Source organism: Bison bison, unplaced genomic scaffold, assembly GCF_000754665.1.
Source record: "Bison bison bison isolate TAMUID 2011002044 unplaced genomic scaffold, Bison_UMD1.0 scf7180017864193, whole genome shotgun sequence".
NCBI lineage: Eukaryota > Metazoa > Chordata > Mammalia > Artiodactyla > Bovidae > Bison > Bison bison.
Genome location: NW_011494765.1, coordinates 333,907 through 348,245, shown reverse-complemented (window position 1 = coordinate 348,245; position 14,339 = coordinate 333,907). Strand labels below are relative to the sequence as shown.

The 14,339-nt window shown below is 40.9% G+C and overlaps 1 protein-coding gene across 1 annotated transcript; it reads right to left on the bottom strand.

Annotated features, from left to right (window-relative positions):
* Window positions 1–441: 441 nt before the first annotated feature.
* LOC104991570 (olfactory receptor 1L4-like) lies at window positions 442–1,383 on the bottom strand. Its single transcript, XM_010844110.1, has one exon. The coding sequence runs from the start codon at window positions 1,381–1,383 to the stop codon at window positions 442–444; it is 942 nt and encodes a 313-aa protein (XP_010842412.1).
* Window positions 1,384–14,339: the final 12,956 nt, after the last annotated feature.

The window sequence follows — 14,339 nt, the reverse complement described above, 5'->3', positions numbered from 1 at the left end:
CACAAAGAGCCGGACACAACTGAGCAACTGAATGGAACTGAACTGCTCCCGCCATTATCTTTATCTTTGAGTATTTGTCCACAAGGGATAGATTTCAGCGGCTCAGCCTGGGGTCCATATATCCCCTGCTTCACTATGAGAGTCTTCCCAGAGTGAAGCTGACATCCATGTTGGGAAACCTGGCTTTTAGAGAAATGGATGATTTCAGGACTGGAGCAGAGAAAGTGCAAGATGAGTCTGGAATATCTTGATGTGATAGAAGGCAAGAAAGTGTTCAGAGAATGGTGGAAACATCAACAGGCACAGAAGTAATAGCTTATAACTCACTGGACAAAGCCGGAAACCGTAACTCTATACCAATATAAGTAAATGAATAGATGGGAAGAAGTTTGATGAGGGATGAGATATTTATGCAATTTCAGCTATCTTCCCATTCTGTCTTCAATGCTTATTCTGTTCTTTTCTCCTAGCCAGCTTTCTCAAGGCTTGCTTCATGTCCCTGTTCCTAAGGCTATAGATAAAAGGGTTCAGCATGGGGATTACCACAGTGTAAATGACAGTGACCACCCGGTCCTTTGTCACTGAGTAGGTGGATGAGGGGCGGATGTACACTGAGATGGCAGTCCCATAGTATAATGCCACAACTGTGAGGTGGGACCCACAGGTGGAGAAGACCTTGTACCTGCCTCTCCCAGAAGGGACTCTCAGAACAGCACGGGTGATATAGACATAAGAGACAGTAATGAAGATGAAGGGACTCATGATCACAAAGGAGCCCTCTGTGAAGGCCAAGAGCTCATTGAGAGAGGTGTCAGAGCAGGAGAGCATCAGCAGAGGCTGGACATCACAGAAGAAGTGGTGGATGATGTTGGGCCCACAGAAGGAGAGGCGGGCCATAAGGATGGTGTGGGTGAGGGAGTGGAGGTGGGATACCAGCCAGGATGCTGTCACAAGCTGGAGGCAGCATCTGGGGTTCATGGTGGTGGTGTAACATAGTGGGTGGCAGATGGCCACGTAGCGGTCCAAGGCCATGGCAGCCAGGAGGAAGCTGTCAGTGATTGCACAGGCCACAAAGAAATACATCTGTGTCAGGCACTGGGTGAAGGGGAACTTCTTGCTCTTGCTCTGCATGTTTGCCAGCATCCTTGGCACAATGACGTTTGTAAAGCAGATGTCCACAAAAGATAGGTTGGAGAGGAAGAAGTACATGGGGGTGTGGAGGCGAACATCCCCTTGGATGGCTGCAATGATGACTGAGTTGCCTCCCACATTGACCAGGTACATTACCAGAAAGCTGGCAAAGAGCCACACCTGCTGTTTGGGGTCACTGCTCAGTCCCAGAAGGAGGAATTCAGTGATGTGGCTCTGGTTTCCTCTTGTCATTGCTGTCCCCCAAGTGGAAAATCTAAAGGAATGCTAGGCATGAGTCCTGGCTTGGAATCTCCAGTTCTGAATTCTGATGAGTGGCTGGTATAGTTGACAGGCACATGGATTTTAGCGTCACACATGTCTGGCTTTCCATCTTGGCTCTGCCACTGACTGACACACAGCACAAAGTCACCTCCTGAACTTTCATTACCTTAAGCCATAAAGACAGAAAGCATGAAATTTACCTCCTCAGGCTATTCTGTTTTGGACAGGAATTCTTTTTCGTTTCCTCAAAACAAATATCAGAATACCTCAACTTCTCCATGAGAAAACATATACATCCTACAGATGGTTTTCCTAGCTCCACTCTCTGCGGAAAAAGTTTGTGAAATGCATTTGGGGGTTTGAGTAACAATCACTTTATGAGTGCCATGAAATTGGAAAGTCTACAACCCTCCAGGAGATGAAACTTTATGGTACGGGGACAGAACCAGTTTCTGGAGTTGTGTGGCATAAGGGAAGACCACTTTCTGGCATCAGGAGAGAGCACCTGTTTGGTTGGGTTAATTTATTTCATTCAGGTGGGTGGTAATTAGGAAGTCATCGTGGAAGTAACAGGTGAGTGTATTGACAGTAGATCAGAGCTGAGTCATAAATTGTAATCTGAGCATAAGAACTATATAAACGGAGTAAGTAGGCTGGCAGATAACAGTGAGAGGACTGGATAGCAAGGTTCTGGGCTTCAGAAGCTGGATTCTAATCTGAAAACTGGCACAGAGGATCCAGAGAACAAAACAGGACCCCTGTTGGGAAGGAATTGTCCCTCAGCTCAGCAATTATAAAGGTGGAGACTGAGCTGTAGTGGAATAAGATCAGAAATCAACTATCAGCCCTCACACCCAGGATCAGATCCTGGTTATCAGCCAGAACTACCTGAGGCTGAGTCAGTCATTCTGTGCCTGGATTTGGGTTCCTACTGTCCACCTTTCCTACAATCAGAATTATTTCCAGAGGCAAACACAGGAAGTAATCTGCAGATGTCTCTCAGTGATTGCTGATAAAGAATGAAAAAGATATATAAAAGATGAGTGAGAAGAAGTCTACACTCAAGGACACTGAGAACTAATTTTTTAAAAATGTTTCAAGCCCTTAAATGAAATTCTCTGCATCATTGGAAAGGATCCCCACAGTCTGCATCTTGGCACTTTCCTAAGATACAATGGCATAGGTTCCTATAGCATCTTTTTCTCCCCAGTGTGCTTTGGATCAAGATGATTTCTCCCATTAGGAGACCTGATTGACATAGGAGAAGGCCAGGGTATTACTTCTCCAAGGACATCTTCCAGAGATCTTATTGGCTATTCAACACTGTATTCCCCAGTTCACCATTGTATCCTTGTGGTTAAAAAGTACTGATTAAACTTAAAAGCTTTTGCACAGCAAAGGAAACTATAAGCGAGGTGAAAAGACAATCCTCAGAATGGGAGAAAATAATAGCAAATGAAACAACTAACAAAGGACTAATTTCCAAAATATACAATCAGCTCATATAACTCAATGCCAGAAAAACAAACAACCCAATGAAAAAGTGGGAAAAACATTTCTCCAGACATTTCTCCAAAGAAGACATACAGATGGCTAACAAACACATGAAAAGATGCTCAACATAGCTCATTATTGGAGAAATGCAAATCAAAACCACAATGAGATATCACCTCACACCAGTCAGAATGGCCATCACCAAAAAGTCTACAAACAATAAATGCTGGAGAGGGTGTGGAGAAAAGGGAACGCTCTTACACTGTTGGTGGGAATGTAAATTGATACAGCCATTATGGAAGATGGTATGGAGATTACTTAAAAAACTAGGAATAAAGCCACAGTATGACCCAGCAATCCCACTTCTAGGCTTATACCCTGAGGAAACCAAAATTGAAAAAAGATACATATATCCCATTGTTCATTGCAGTACTACTTACAATAGCTAGAACATGGAAGCAACCTGGATGTGCATCAACAGATGAATGGATAAAGAAACTGTGGTACATATACACAATGGAATATTACTCAGCCATAAAAAGGAATGCCTTTGAGTCAGTTCTCATGAGGTAGATGAACCTAGAACCTATTATACAGAGTGAAGTGAGTCAGAAAGAGAAATATAAGTATATTCTAACACACATATATGGAACTAGAAGAATGGTACTGAAGAACTTATTTACAGGGCAGCAGTGGAGAAACAGACCTAGAGAATAGACCTATGGACATAAGAAGAGGGGAGGAGAGGATGAGATGTATGGAAAGAGTAACATGGAAACTTACATTACCATATGTAAAATAGATAGTCAATGGGAATTTGCTATATGGCTCAGGAAACTCAAACAGGGCTCTGTATCAACCCAGAGGGGTGGGATGGGGAGGGAGAAGGGAGGGAGGTTCAAAAAGGAGGGGATATATGTATACCTATGGCTGATTCATGTTGAGGTTTGACAGAAAATGACAAAATATTATAAAGCAATTATCCTTCAAAAAAAAAAACAACAATAAACAGATTTTAAAAGAAAAAAAATACTGAACACAATGAAAGTAGTTACCATGTGCTAGGCACTGTATGATGATTTAATCCACCTAAGAACTCCCACACTATACAGATGAAGAAGCAATTACACAACCATTAAGAGATGTTCAATAACTTGCCCAAGATTATACACTGAGTAAGTGGTTATAATTCCAACCCAGAGCAGTTTTGTTTCAGGGTCCTGTTCTTAGCTATTAAACTATACTAATTCTCTCCCTATGAAGTACTTGCAGACTTCATTTGCAGAGTAAACTCAGAATGGGTTTCCCGGGTGGCTCAGTGATAAAGACTCTGAGTGCCAATGCAGGAGACGTAAGAGACACGGGTTTGATCCCAGGGTTGGTAAGATACCACGGAGAAGGAAATGGCAACTCACTCCAGTATTCTTGCCTAGGAAATCCCATGGACATTGGAGCCTGGTGGGCTGCAGTCCATGGGGTCCCAAAAGACTCCGACACAACTTGGTGACTGAGTGCACACAAAATTAGAATAAGCAACTTTGACAGCTACTTGAATAACTGGGACGTGTTGCAGAGGGACCTGAATCAGATTCTTTGGATCAGGAGAATTAGTGGAAATAGTATAGGATTTGGGTTCTACTCCTGGTTTAGTTACTTACCAGTTGCTTCCCCTGAAAAGTCTTTGTGCCTAGTTTATTTTTCTCATGAAAATATGGAAATGCAATGCCTATTTCCATCAGAATGTCGTGGGCATCAAATGGGTGAACATATCTTTGAAAAGGAGTGAAAAGTGCTTTGTTAAAGACTGTGTGCTATAAAATTTGTACTAATTATATAAATAATATATAATGATAGAAGTAATATAAGAAACAATGAAAAATCACAATTCTCAAGTTGTTCAGTCACTAAGTCATGTCCAACTGTTTTTGTGACCCCATGGACTGTAGCCCACCAGGTTCCTCTGTCCATGGGATTTTCCAGGCAAGAATATTGGAGTGGGCTTCCATTTCCTTCTCCAGGGGATCTTTCTGACTCATGGATTGAACCTGCTTCTCCTGCATTGGCAGGTGAATTCTTCACCACTGAAGCACCAGGGAAGCCCAATAATTCTCATAAATATATAATAACTGGTTAAGCTGGCTAAGGTAAAAGAAAGTGAGGAAGAGTGTGATTGTGTGTAAAATAGTGAGATGACCACTGAAAGGGGAGCAAGATCAAAGCACGGAGAGCTGCAGAATGGGGATGTATGAGAATTTCCTGGTCAGAGAGGGGAAGGAACAGAGATTCTAGTGGGCTTCGTGCTTTGTAGGGTCTTTCCTGTGGCAGTGACAGATAAATTAAGGGGCCTGGTACTGACAGCCAGCCCAGGATGAGATGGTCACCGAGTGTGGTTTCAGATAGCTCAGCAAAGCCAGATGACCTTTCTTCATGCAATATTTTTCGCTTATTCAAAAGCCATCTGATGTGGTATAATAGACTATCAGTTCCCCAGCTCTTCTCATTATTTCTATGCATCCGCCTTGATACCAAGGCAGGCTGTTTCTGAGCTGAGATAGTGGGAGGGATGGGAAAGAGGACAGCTTCCCTTTTCCATGTCATCTTTCTTTTGCCTCCTCTGGCCTTCCCCAGGACACAGCTTCAAATCCTCCCTCCACTTCTCATCCTGTTCTTCCTTTACCCCATGGTTGACACTCCCATGTGAACAGATAGGTCACTGGTGAGGCATAGTATGAACAGACCCAGGGGTCCGAGGATTCTTCCTCTTTAGTTAGAAAAATTCTTCCTTCATGTGTTTTACAGATTCTTTTACAAAGGATAGATAGTTTTGAAGATAAGCTTTCAGTGCTAAAGAAAAGTTTCAAAACAAATTCTACTCTACATGATCAATTTGCATAGAGCCAACTGAAGCCTCTGCAAATTGATGCTAGGATTGATGCTGAAGTTGAAGCTCCAATACTTTGGCCACCTGATGTGAAGAGCCCACTCACTGGAAAAGACCCTGATGCTGGGAAAGGCTGAGGTCAGGAGGAGAAGGGGACGACAGAGGATGAGATGGTTGGATGGCATCATCGAATCAATGGACGTGAGCTTGAGCAAACTCTGGGAGATGGTGAAGGACAGGGAAGCCTGGCCTGCTATAGTCCATGGGATCGCAAAGAGTCAGACATTACTTAGTGACTGAACAACAACAGTTGAAGCCTCAAGAACAAAGTTGGTCATTTAGTGCTGTACCATCAGTGAACTGCAGGACTAGTGTGACAGTCCAGGAGTTGGAAAAGGTCATTGGGAGGATATGACTGCTTGGCTCTTGGAGCTGAACCTGGGCAATCAAAGGCTCCTCCCCCAACCTTTCCTTGGTAATTACACTCTGCCTATTGTTCCCACAATAGAAGCTGTTCCAAGGAGACAGCCTTAGAGAATAAGATGTGTTGGGATCATCTGTTGATACACGGACTGAACCAGTTAAGGTCTCTGTATAAACTGTTAAGATTCTGGCAGGCAGGTGTGGAGATCTCCTCCTCTTAAGGCCATGCAAGAAAACCTTGTAAGTTCCCTGGCTTACTAAAACTGCCACCTACCCATCCCTCCTACCCATCTGCCTCTTTCTTCTCTCCCTGCCCTCTGTGTATGGGTGGGGGTGGGGGCAGGACTGGTTTCAGATTTCATCCAGGAAGCTCTTGAGGTGGTGTCCCCCTGCTGCTCTGAGGCTGTGGTAAAGCCATTGAGGTAGACTTTTCTTTGATACAAGACTGGCTTTGGGGACATTCTGAAGGCAGGCTGGAATGATGGAAGCTGAACTTTGGCCCATCAGCTTCAGCACAGCTACTCTTTCTCTGAAAGAGTTGATCCCTTTGCTTGGAGTTTCACTCATTCATAGCCAGTCCTCCTCCTTTTTGTGAATGGAGAAGGGAGACAGAGGTGTGTGGAGGAGTTTGAGGTTCTCAGATAAAGAAATAAGGGATGCAGGTTGATGAGGAGCAGATGACCTGTCTTGTAGCCCAACTATGGCATTATCTTGCTGCATGTAATTGGGCAACTTGTTTTTCTTCTCTGTAAAAATGAGCGTATCAGATAGGAGGGCTTTAATGTTTCTGACCCTCTAAGGTAGACATATTCTAGGTTGAATATGGTTGAAGATTACAAGCTACTTACTCAGGTAAGGGATGGTGACCTCCAGGGTGGTCTTTGTGTGTGTGTGTGAGGTCTCAGTAGCTTCTCCTTAGTCCTCTTGACCATGATATCTAGAGGTGGATTGGAGGGCTTGAGGCATAGAAGGAATGTTCATATCAGGTTAATAAAAGGAAAAAGCCCCATATTCTGGAGAGAGGTGTCAAGACCGGCAATACTGAGTGCCTGTGATGGTTGCCTTAGCCTAGAGATGAAGTTATGAATTCCTGAAGTGGCTATACTTCTCCTTCCTAAGAGGTGACTCCTCTGTGTAGCCCCTGGCACTGGAATCATGAACCTTTCTCCCATCCCCAACTATCCACCACCTGACTCCTTTAGGTTCCTCAGATGTTAAGGGATAGGATGGGGACCTGGGAGTACCTGACTGTCCTGCATATGACTTCATCCCAAGAGGCCAGGCAGCCTCCCCAGTTATCAACCCCAGGGAGCTCATTAAACACTATGTTTGGAGAGAACTAGGACCTCTCAGTGGAAACCAAGGAAACTCAGGCTACCATGGCAGTGTTTTTCTTAGTGTTCCAGATAATTAGTTGCTTATTGTTCTAGTGATTTTTAAGGAGACAGGCAAATGCATAGAGAAAGCCTGGGGCTTCTCCCAAGATGTGGAGGAGAATGTATCAAGAGAAGAGTTCAGGTCTTCATATAAAAGTTCTTTGCAGATTAGTTGGTGCTAATATAACCACACTTATCAATCCGTCCATTAAAACAAACACTTAAAAAACTATATATTACTTAAAGTTTACTATTGTAACCATTTTAAAATGTATTAAGTGGCAGTAAGTACATTCACACTGTGATGCAACCATCATCACCATCATCTCCAGAGCTTTTTTATTCTATATGGAAACTCTGTACCCATTGAGGAAGAACTCTCCATTGCTCCCTGTCTCCAGCCCCTGGAAACTATTGTTCTACCATTTGTCTATGAATTTGATGATTCTAAGTATCTCTTAGAAGTGGAATCTTAGAGTATTTGCCCTTTTGCATCTGGCTTATTTCACTTGAGTCTTCAAGGTTCATCCATCTTGTAGCATATTTTTTTCATCCATTTTTAAGGCTAAAGTGCAATTCTGCAGTCCAGATAGAACCTCAGTCTTAATGTTTGCAGCAAAATCTTTAATTTGATGAGTTACTGTATCAGAGAATGACAGAGCTGCGGTTCTTTTTACTGGCTTTTCTTCAGCAGGCATTCAGCCATGTCAACTGGAACAGGATTTGTTTCTCAACTGCTGTGTGTACTTACCCAGGAAGAAGCTTAGTTAGCCTGTAAGATGCCTTGATGGCTTCCTCATTTCCAATTTTAAGGACTAGAAAAAGCAATTTTTATTTTTTTATTGTAGTGAATTATACATAATACAATTTTTAACCCAGAGTGCTCCTAATATTCATGTTTAAAATATTCACTTCCTTTTTCTTTAAATGCCAAACAATTGGACTTAAAACAATGTTACAACTTAACTGACATCAAAATACTAATTTGCTTTATATGACACAATAATGTAAGTCATTAATATTTATAAAGTCAAAGAAAAGATAGCTTTGTCATTTTTAAATTTCTTATTTACAGGGTTACCCAATTTCTCTGGGGTAGACTTCTCCCTTTCATGATTCAGAAAACTTCTAATATGCCAGTTTCATTTGTTTTAGTAGTTTTAAATGTAGATAGTGCAGTGTGGGTTGAGAAAGTGAATTTTCTTGTATCTCCTTCTTTTGAGCCAATGGTCCAATTTCAGCCAACTGTTAAGTATAAGAAAATATAAGAAAAATGCAAATAGAATATTAAAATCTAACAAATATTTTTTAAAACTTAAATTATAAAATACTTAGAGATTTCAATAAGATTTTGAAACAGAGAAATTTTGAAAAATTAAAAAATACTAACATTATTATCAAACAAGGTAAAGTGCACTTCCTTCTTACTGGGTTTCAATATACGGGCAACAAAAATACCAGATTTTGAAACAACAATTTATTAGATGATAATGAGGTTAGAGAGATTATATGGTATATAAACAAAATTAATAAAACCATAAAAGTACTAAAACCAAACTGAGTTTATCTTAAATACAAAATCAATATGCAGAAATCTGTATCTTCTCTGTACACTAACAACAAACTGTTAGAAAGAGATATTAAGAAAATAATCCTGATTTAGCAAGCGGGGGCTGGGCAGGGAGGCACAGCATGGGCTGCATCGCTTAGAGTAAGGATCTGGCCTGAATACCCCGAGTGCTACCTGAGTGAAATATTTGGGCTAGCAAACCAGACTGTGGGATATCTACCACGCGAAAAGTCAGCCCTAACCTAAGACACTGCCAGGCCGGTGCATGGAACAAAGGACTGGACAGAGATAGCCGCTGTAGACCGTCCCCCTCTGGTGACAGGCAGCCAGACCTGGAAGGGGGCAATCTCAGCCCCAGAGAGACATTATCTACAAAACTGTAAGCAGGCTTCTTTGCTAACTAAAACTTCTTGGGGTTCTGGACAGTCAACATCCACCTGAGAAGGTGCGCTGGTTGTACACCCAGATAACCAAGCGGCAGGGAGGCAATAAGTCGCAGCAACCACGCTTGCCAAACACCTCATCATTGAAAGACAACTATATGTCTTGTCTTTCTTGTCTGAGCTGCTCGGACTTGGGAAGGGCACAAAACGCAGGCCCAACCGAGTCTGTGCCTCTGAGGACTACCCGAGTGCCTGAACCTGAGCGGCTTAGACCTGGGAGGTGCAAGCCGCCCAGGGCCGGCCGCGGATGGTTCCGGCAGAGCAATCTAGAGCTTGAGCAGTGTGGGCAGGGAGGCTACATGCACTGTGAACAGGGGCAGGCCCAGTGTGGCTGAGGCACTGCAAGCACACGCTAGTCTTATTTATTTGCAGCGTCCCTCCCTCCCCACAGTACGACTGAACAAGTGAGCCTTAAAAAGATTAAAAAAAAGGTGCCCACCACTGCCCCCTTTGTATCAGGGCGGATATCAGACACTGAAGAGACCAGCAAACAGAAGAAGCTATAACAGAGGGAACCGCCATGGAAGCGACAGGCAATAGATTAAAACCCTGTGATGTTTTATCAGTGGTGCTGCATAGAAGGAGAAGTTTAGAGACTACTGTAAAAATAAGACAGATAACTGGAAGCAGGAGGCCTAAGTCCAAACCCTGACTCCATGGAATATTAATTGACAGGAGCTCATCAAATGCCTCCATACCTACACTAAAACCAAGCACCACACAAGGGCCAACAAATTCCAGGGCAAGACATACCAAGCAAATTCTCCAGCAACACAGGAACACAGCCCTGAGCTCCAATATACAGGCTGCCCAAAGTCACCCCAAAACCATAGACATCTCATAACTCATTACTGGACACTTCGTTGCACTCCAGAGAGAAGAAATCCAGCTCCACCCACCAGAACACCGACACAAGCTTCCCTAACCAAGAAACCTTGACAAGCCACCTGTACAAACCCACACATAGCGAGGAAATGCCACAATAAAGAGAACTCCACAAACTGCCAGAATACAGAAAGGACACCCCAAACTCAGCAATTTAAACAAGATAAAGAGACAGAGGAATTCCCAGCAGGCAAAGGAACAGGATAAATGCCCACCAAACCAAACGAAAGAGGAAGAGATAGGGAATCTACCTGATAAAGAATTCCAAATAATGATAGTGAAATTGATCCAAAATCTTGAAATCAAAATGGAATCACAGATAAATAGCCTGGAGACAAAGATTGAGAAGATGCAAGAAAGGTTTAACAAGGACCTAGAAGAAATAAAAAAGAGTCAATATATAATGAATAATGCAGTAAATGAGATCAAAAACACTCTGGAGGCAACAAATAGTAGAATAACAGAGGCAGAAGATAGGATTAGTGAATTAGAAGATAGAATGGTAGAAATAAATGAATCAGAGAGGATAAAAGAAAAATGAATTAAAAGAAATGAGGACAATCTCAGAGACCTCCAGGACAATATTAAACGCTACAACATTCGAATCATAGGGGTCCAGAAGAAGACAAAAAGAAAGACCATGAGAAAATACTTGAGGAGATAATAGTTGAAAACTTCCCTAAAACGGGGAAGGAAATAATCACTCAAGTCCAAGAAACCCAGAGAGTCTTAAACAGGATAAACCCAAGGCTAAACACCCCAAGACACATATTAATCAAATTAACAAAGATCAAACACAAAGAACAAATATTAAAAGCAGCAAGAGAAAAACAACAAATAACACACAAGGGAATTCCCATAAGGATAACAGCTGATCTTCCAATAGAAACTCTTCAAGCCAGGAGGGAATGGCAAGACTTACTTAAAGTGATGAAAGAAAATAACCTACAGCCCAGATTATTGTACCCAACAAGGATCTCATTCAAATATGAAGGAGAAATCAAAAGCTTTACAGACAAGCAAAAGCTGAGAGAATTCAGCACCACCAAACCAGCTCTCCAACAAATGCTAAAGGATATTCTCTAGACAGGAAACAAAAAAAGGGTGTATAAATTCAAACCCAAGACAATAAAGTAAATGGCAACGGGATCATGCTTATCAATAATTACCTTAAACGTAAATGGATTGAACGCCCCAACCAAAAGACAAAGACTGGCTGAATGGATACAAAAACAAGACCCCTACATATGTTGTCTACAAGAGACCCACCTCAAAACAGGGGACACATACAGACTGAAAGTGAAGGGCTGGAAAAAGATTTTCCATGCAAATAGGGACCAAAAGAAAGCAGGAGTAGCAATACTCATATCAGATAAAATAGACTTTAAAACAAAGGCTGTGAAAAGAGACAAAGATGGTCACTACATAATGATCAAAGGATCAATCCAAGAAGAAGATATAACAATTATAAATATATATGCACCCAACATAGGAGCACCGCAATATGTAAGACAAATGCTAACAAGTATAAAAGGAGAAATTAACAATAACATAATAATAGTGGGAGACTTTAGTACCCCACTCACGCCTATGGATAGATCAACTAAACAGAAAATTAACAAGGAAACACAAACTTTAAATGATACAATAGACCAGTTAGACCTAATTGATGTCTATAGGACATTTCATCCCCAAACAATGAATTTCACCTTTTTCTCAAGTGCACATGGAACCTTCTCCAGGATAGATCACATCCTGGGCCATAAATCTAGCCTTGGTAAATTCGGAAAAATTGAAATCATTCCAAGCATCTTTTCTGACCACAATGCAGTAAGATTAGATCTCAATTACAGGAGAAAAACTATTAAAAATTCCAACATACAGAGGCTGAACAACACGCTGCTGAATAACCAACTAATCACAGAAGAAATAAAAAAAGAAATCACAATATGCATAGAAACGAATGAAAATGAAAACACGACAACCCAAAACCTGTGGGACACTGTAAAACAGTCCTAAGGGGAAAGTTTATAGCAATACAGGCATACCTCAAGAAACAAGAAAAAAGTCAAATAAATAACCTAACTCTACACCTAAAGCAACTAGAAGAGGAAGAAATGAAGAACCCCAGGGTTAGTAGAAGGAAAGAAATCTTAAAAATTAGGGCAGAAATAAATGCAAAAGAAACAAAAGAGACCATAGCAAAAATCAACAAAGCCAAAAGCTGGTTCTTTGAAAGGATAAATAAAATTGACAAACCATTAGCCAGACTCAAGAAACAAAGGGAGAAAAATCAAATCAATAAAATTAGAAATGAAAATGGAGAGATCACAACAGACAACACAGAAATACAAAGGATCATAAGAGACTACTATCAGCAATTATATGCCAATAAAATGGTCAACATGGAAGAAATGGACAAATTCTTAGAAAAGTACAACTTTCCAAAAACTCGACCAGGAAGAAATAGAAAATCTTAACAGACCCATCACAAGCACGGAAATTGAAACTGTAATCAGAAATCTTCCAGCAAACAAAAGCCCAGGTCCAGACAGCTTCACAGCTGAATTCTACCAAAAATCTAGAGAAGAGCTAACACCTATCCTACTCAAACTCTTCCAGAAAATTGCAGAGGAAGGTAAACTTCCAAACTCATTCTATGAGGCCACCATCACCCTAATACCAAAACCTGACAAAGATGCCACAAAAAAAGAAAACTACAGGCCAATATCACTGATGAACATAGATGCAAAAATCCTTAACAAAATCCTAGCAATCAGAATCCAACAACACATTAAAAAGATCATATGCCATGACCAAGAGGGCTTTATCCCAGGGATGCAAGGATTCTTCAATATCCGCAAATCAATCAATGTAATACACCACATTAACAAATTGAAAAATAAAAACCATATGATTATCTCAATAGATGCAGAGAAAGCCTTTGACAAAATTCAACATCCATTTATGATAAAAACTCTCCAGAAAGCAGGAATAGAAGGAACATACCTCAACATAATAAAAGCTATATATGACAAACCCGCAGCAAACATTATCCTCAATGGTGAAAAATTGAAAGCATTTTCTCTAAAGTCAGGAACAAGACAAGGGTGCCCACTTTCACCATTACTATTCAACATAGTTTTGGAAGTTTTGGCCACAGCAATCAGAGCAGAAAAAGAAATAAAAGGAATCCAAATTGGAAAAGAAGAAGTAAAACTCTCACTGTTTGCAGATGACATGATCTTTTACATAGAAAACCCTAAAGACTCCACCAGAAAATTACTAGAACTAATCAATGAATATAGTAAATTTGCAGAATATAAAATCAACACACAGAAACCCCTTGCATTCCTATACACTAAAAATGAGAAAACAGAAAGAGAAATTAAGGAAACAACTCCATTCACCATTGCAAAGAAAAGAATAAAATACTTAGGAATATATCTACCCAAAGAAACTAAAGACTTATATATAGAAAACTATAAAACTCTGATGAAAGAAATCAAAGAGGACACTAATAGATGGAGAAATATACCATGTTCATGGATTGGGAGAATCAATATAGTGAAAATGAGTATACTACCCAAAGCAATCTATAGATTCAATGCAATCCCTATCAAGCTATCAACGGTATTCTTCACAGAGCTAGAACAAATAATTTCACAATTTATATGGAAATACAAAAAACCTCGAATAGCCAAAGCTATCTTGAGAAAGAAGAATGGAACTGGAGGAATCAACCTACCTGACTTCAGGCTCTACTACAAAGCCACAGTCATCAAGACAGTATGGTACTTGCACAAAGACAGAAATATAGATCAATGGAACAAAATAGAAAGCCCAGAGATAAA

Coding starts and splice junctions, on each gene's coding strand:
- LOC104991570 (XM_010844110.1), bottom strand. CDS start 1,383: ATGACAAGAGGAAACCAGAGCCACATCACTGAATTCCTCCTTCTGGGA.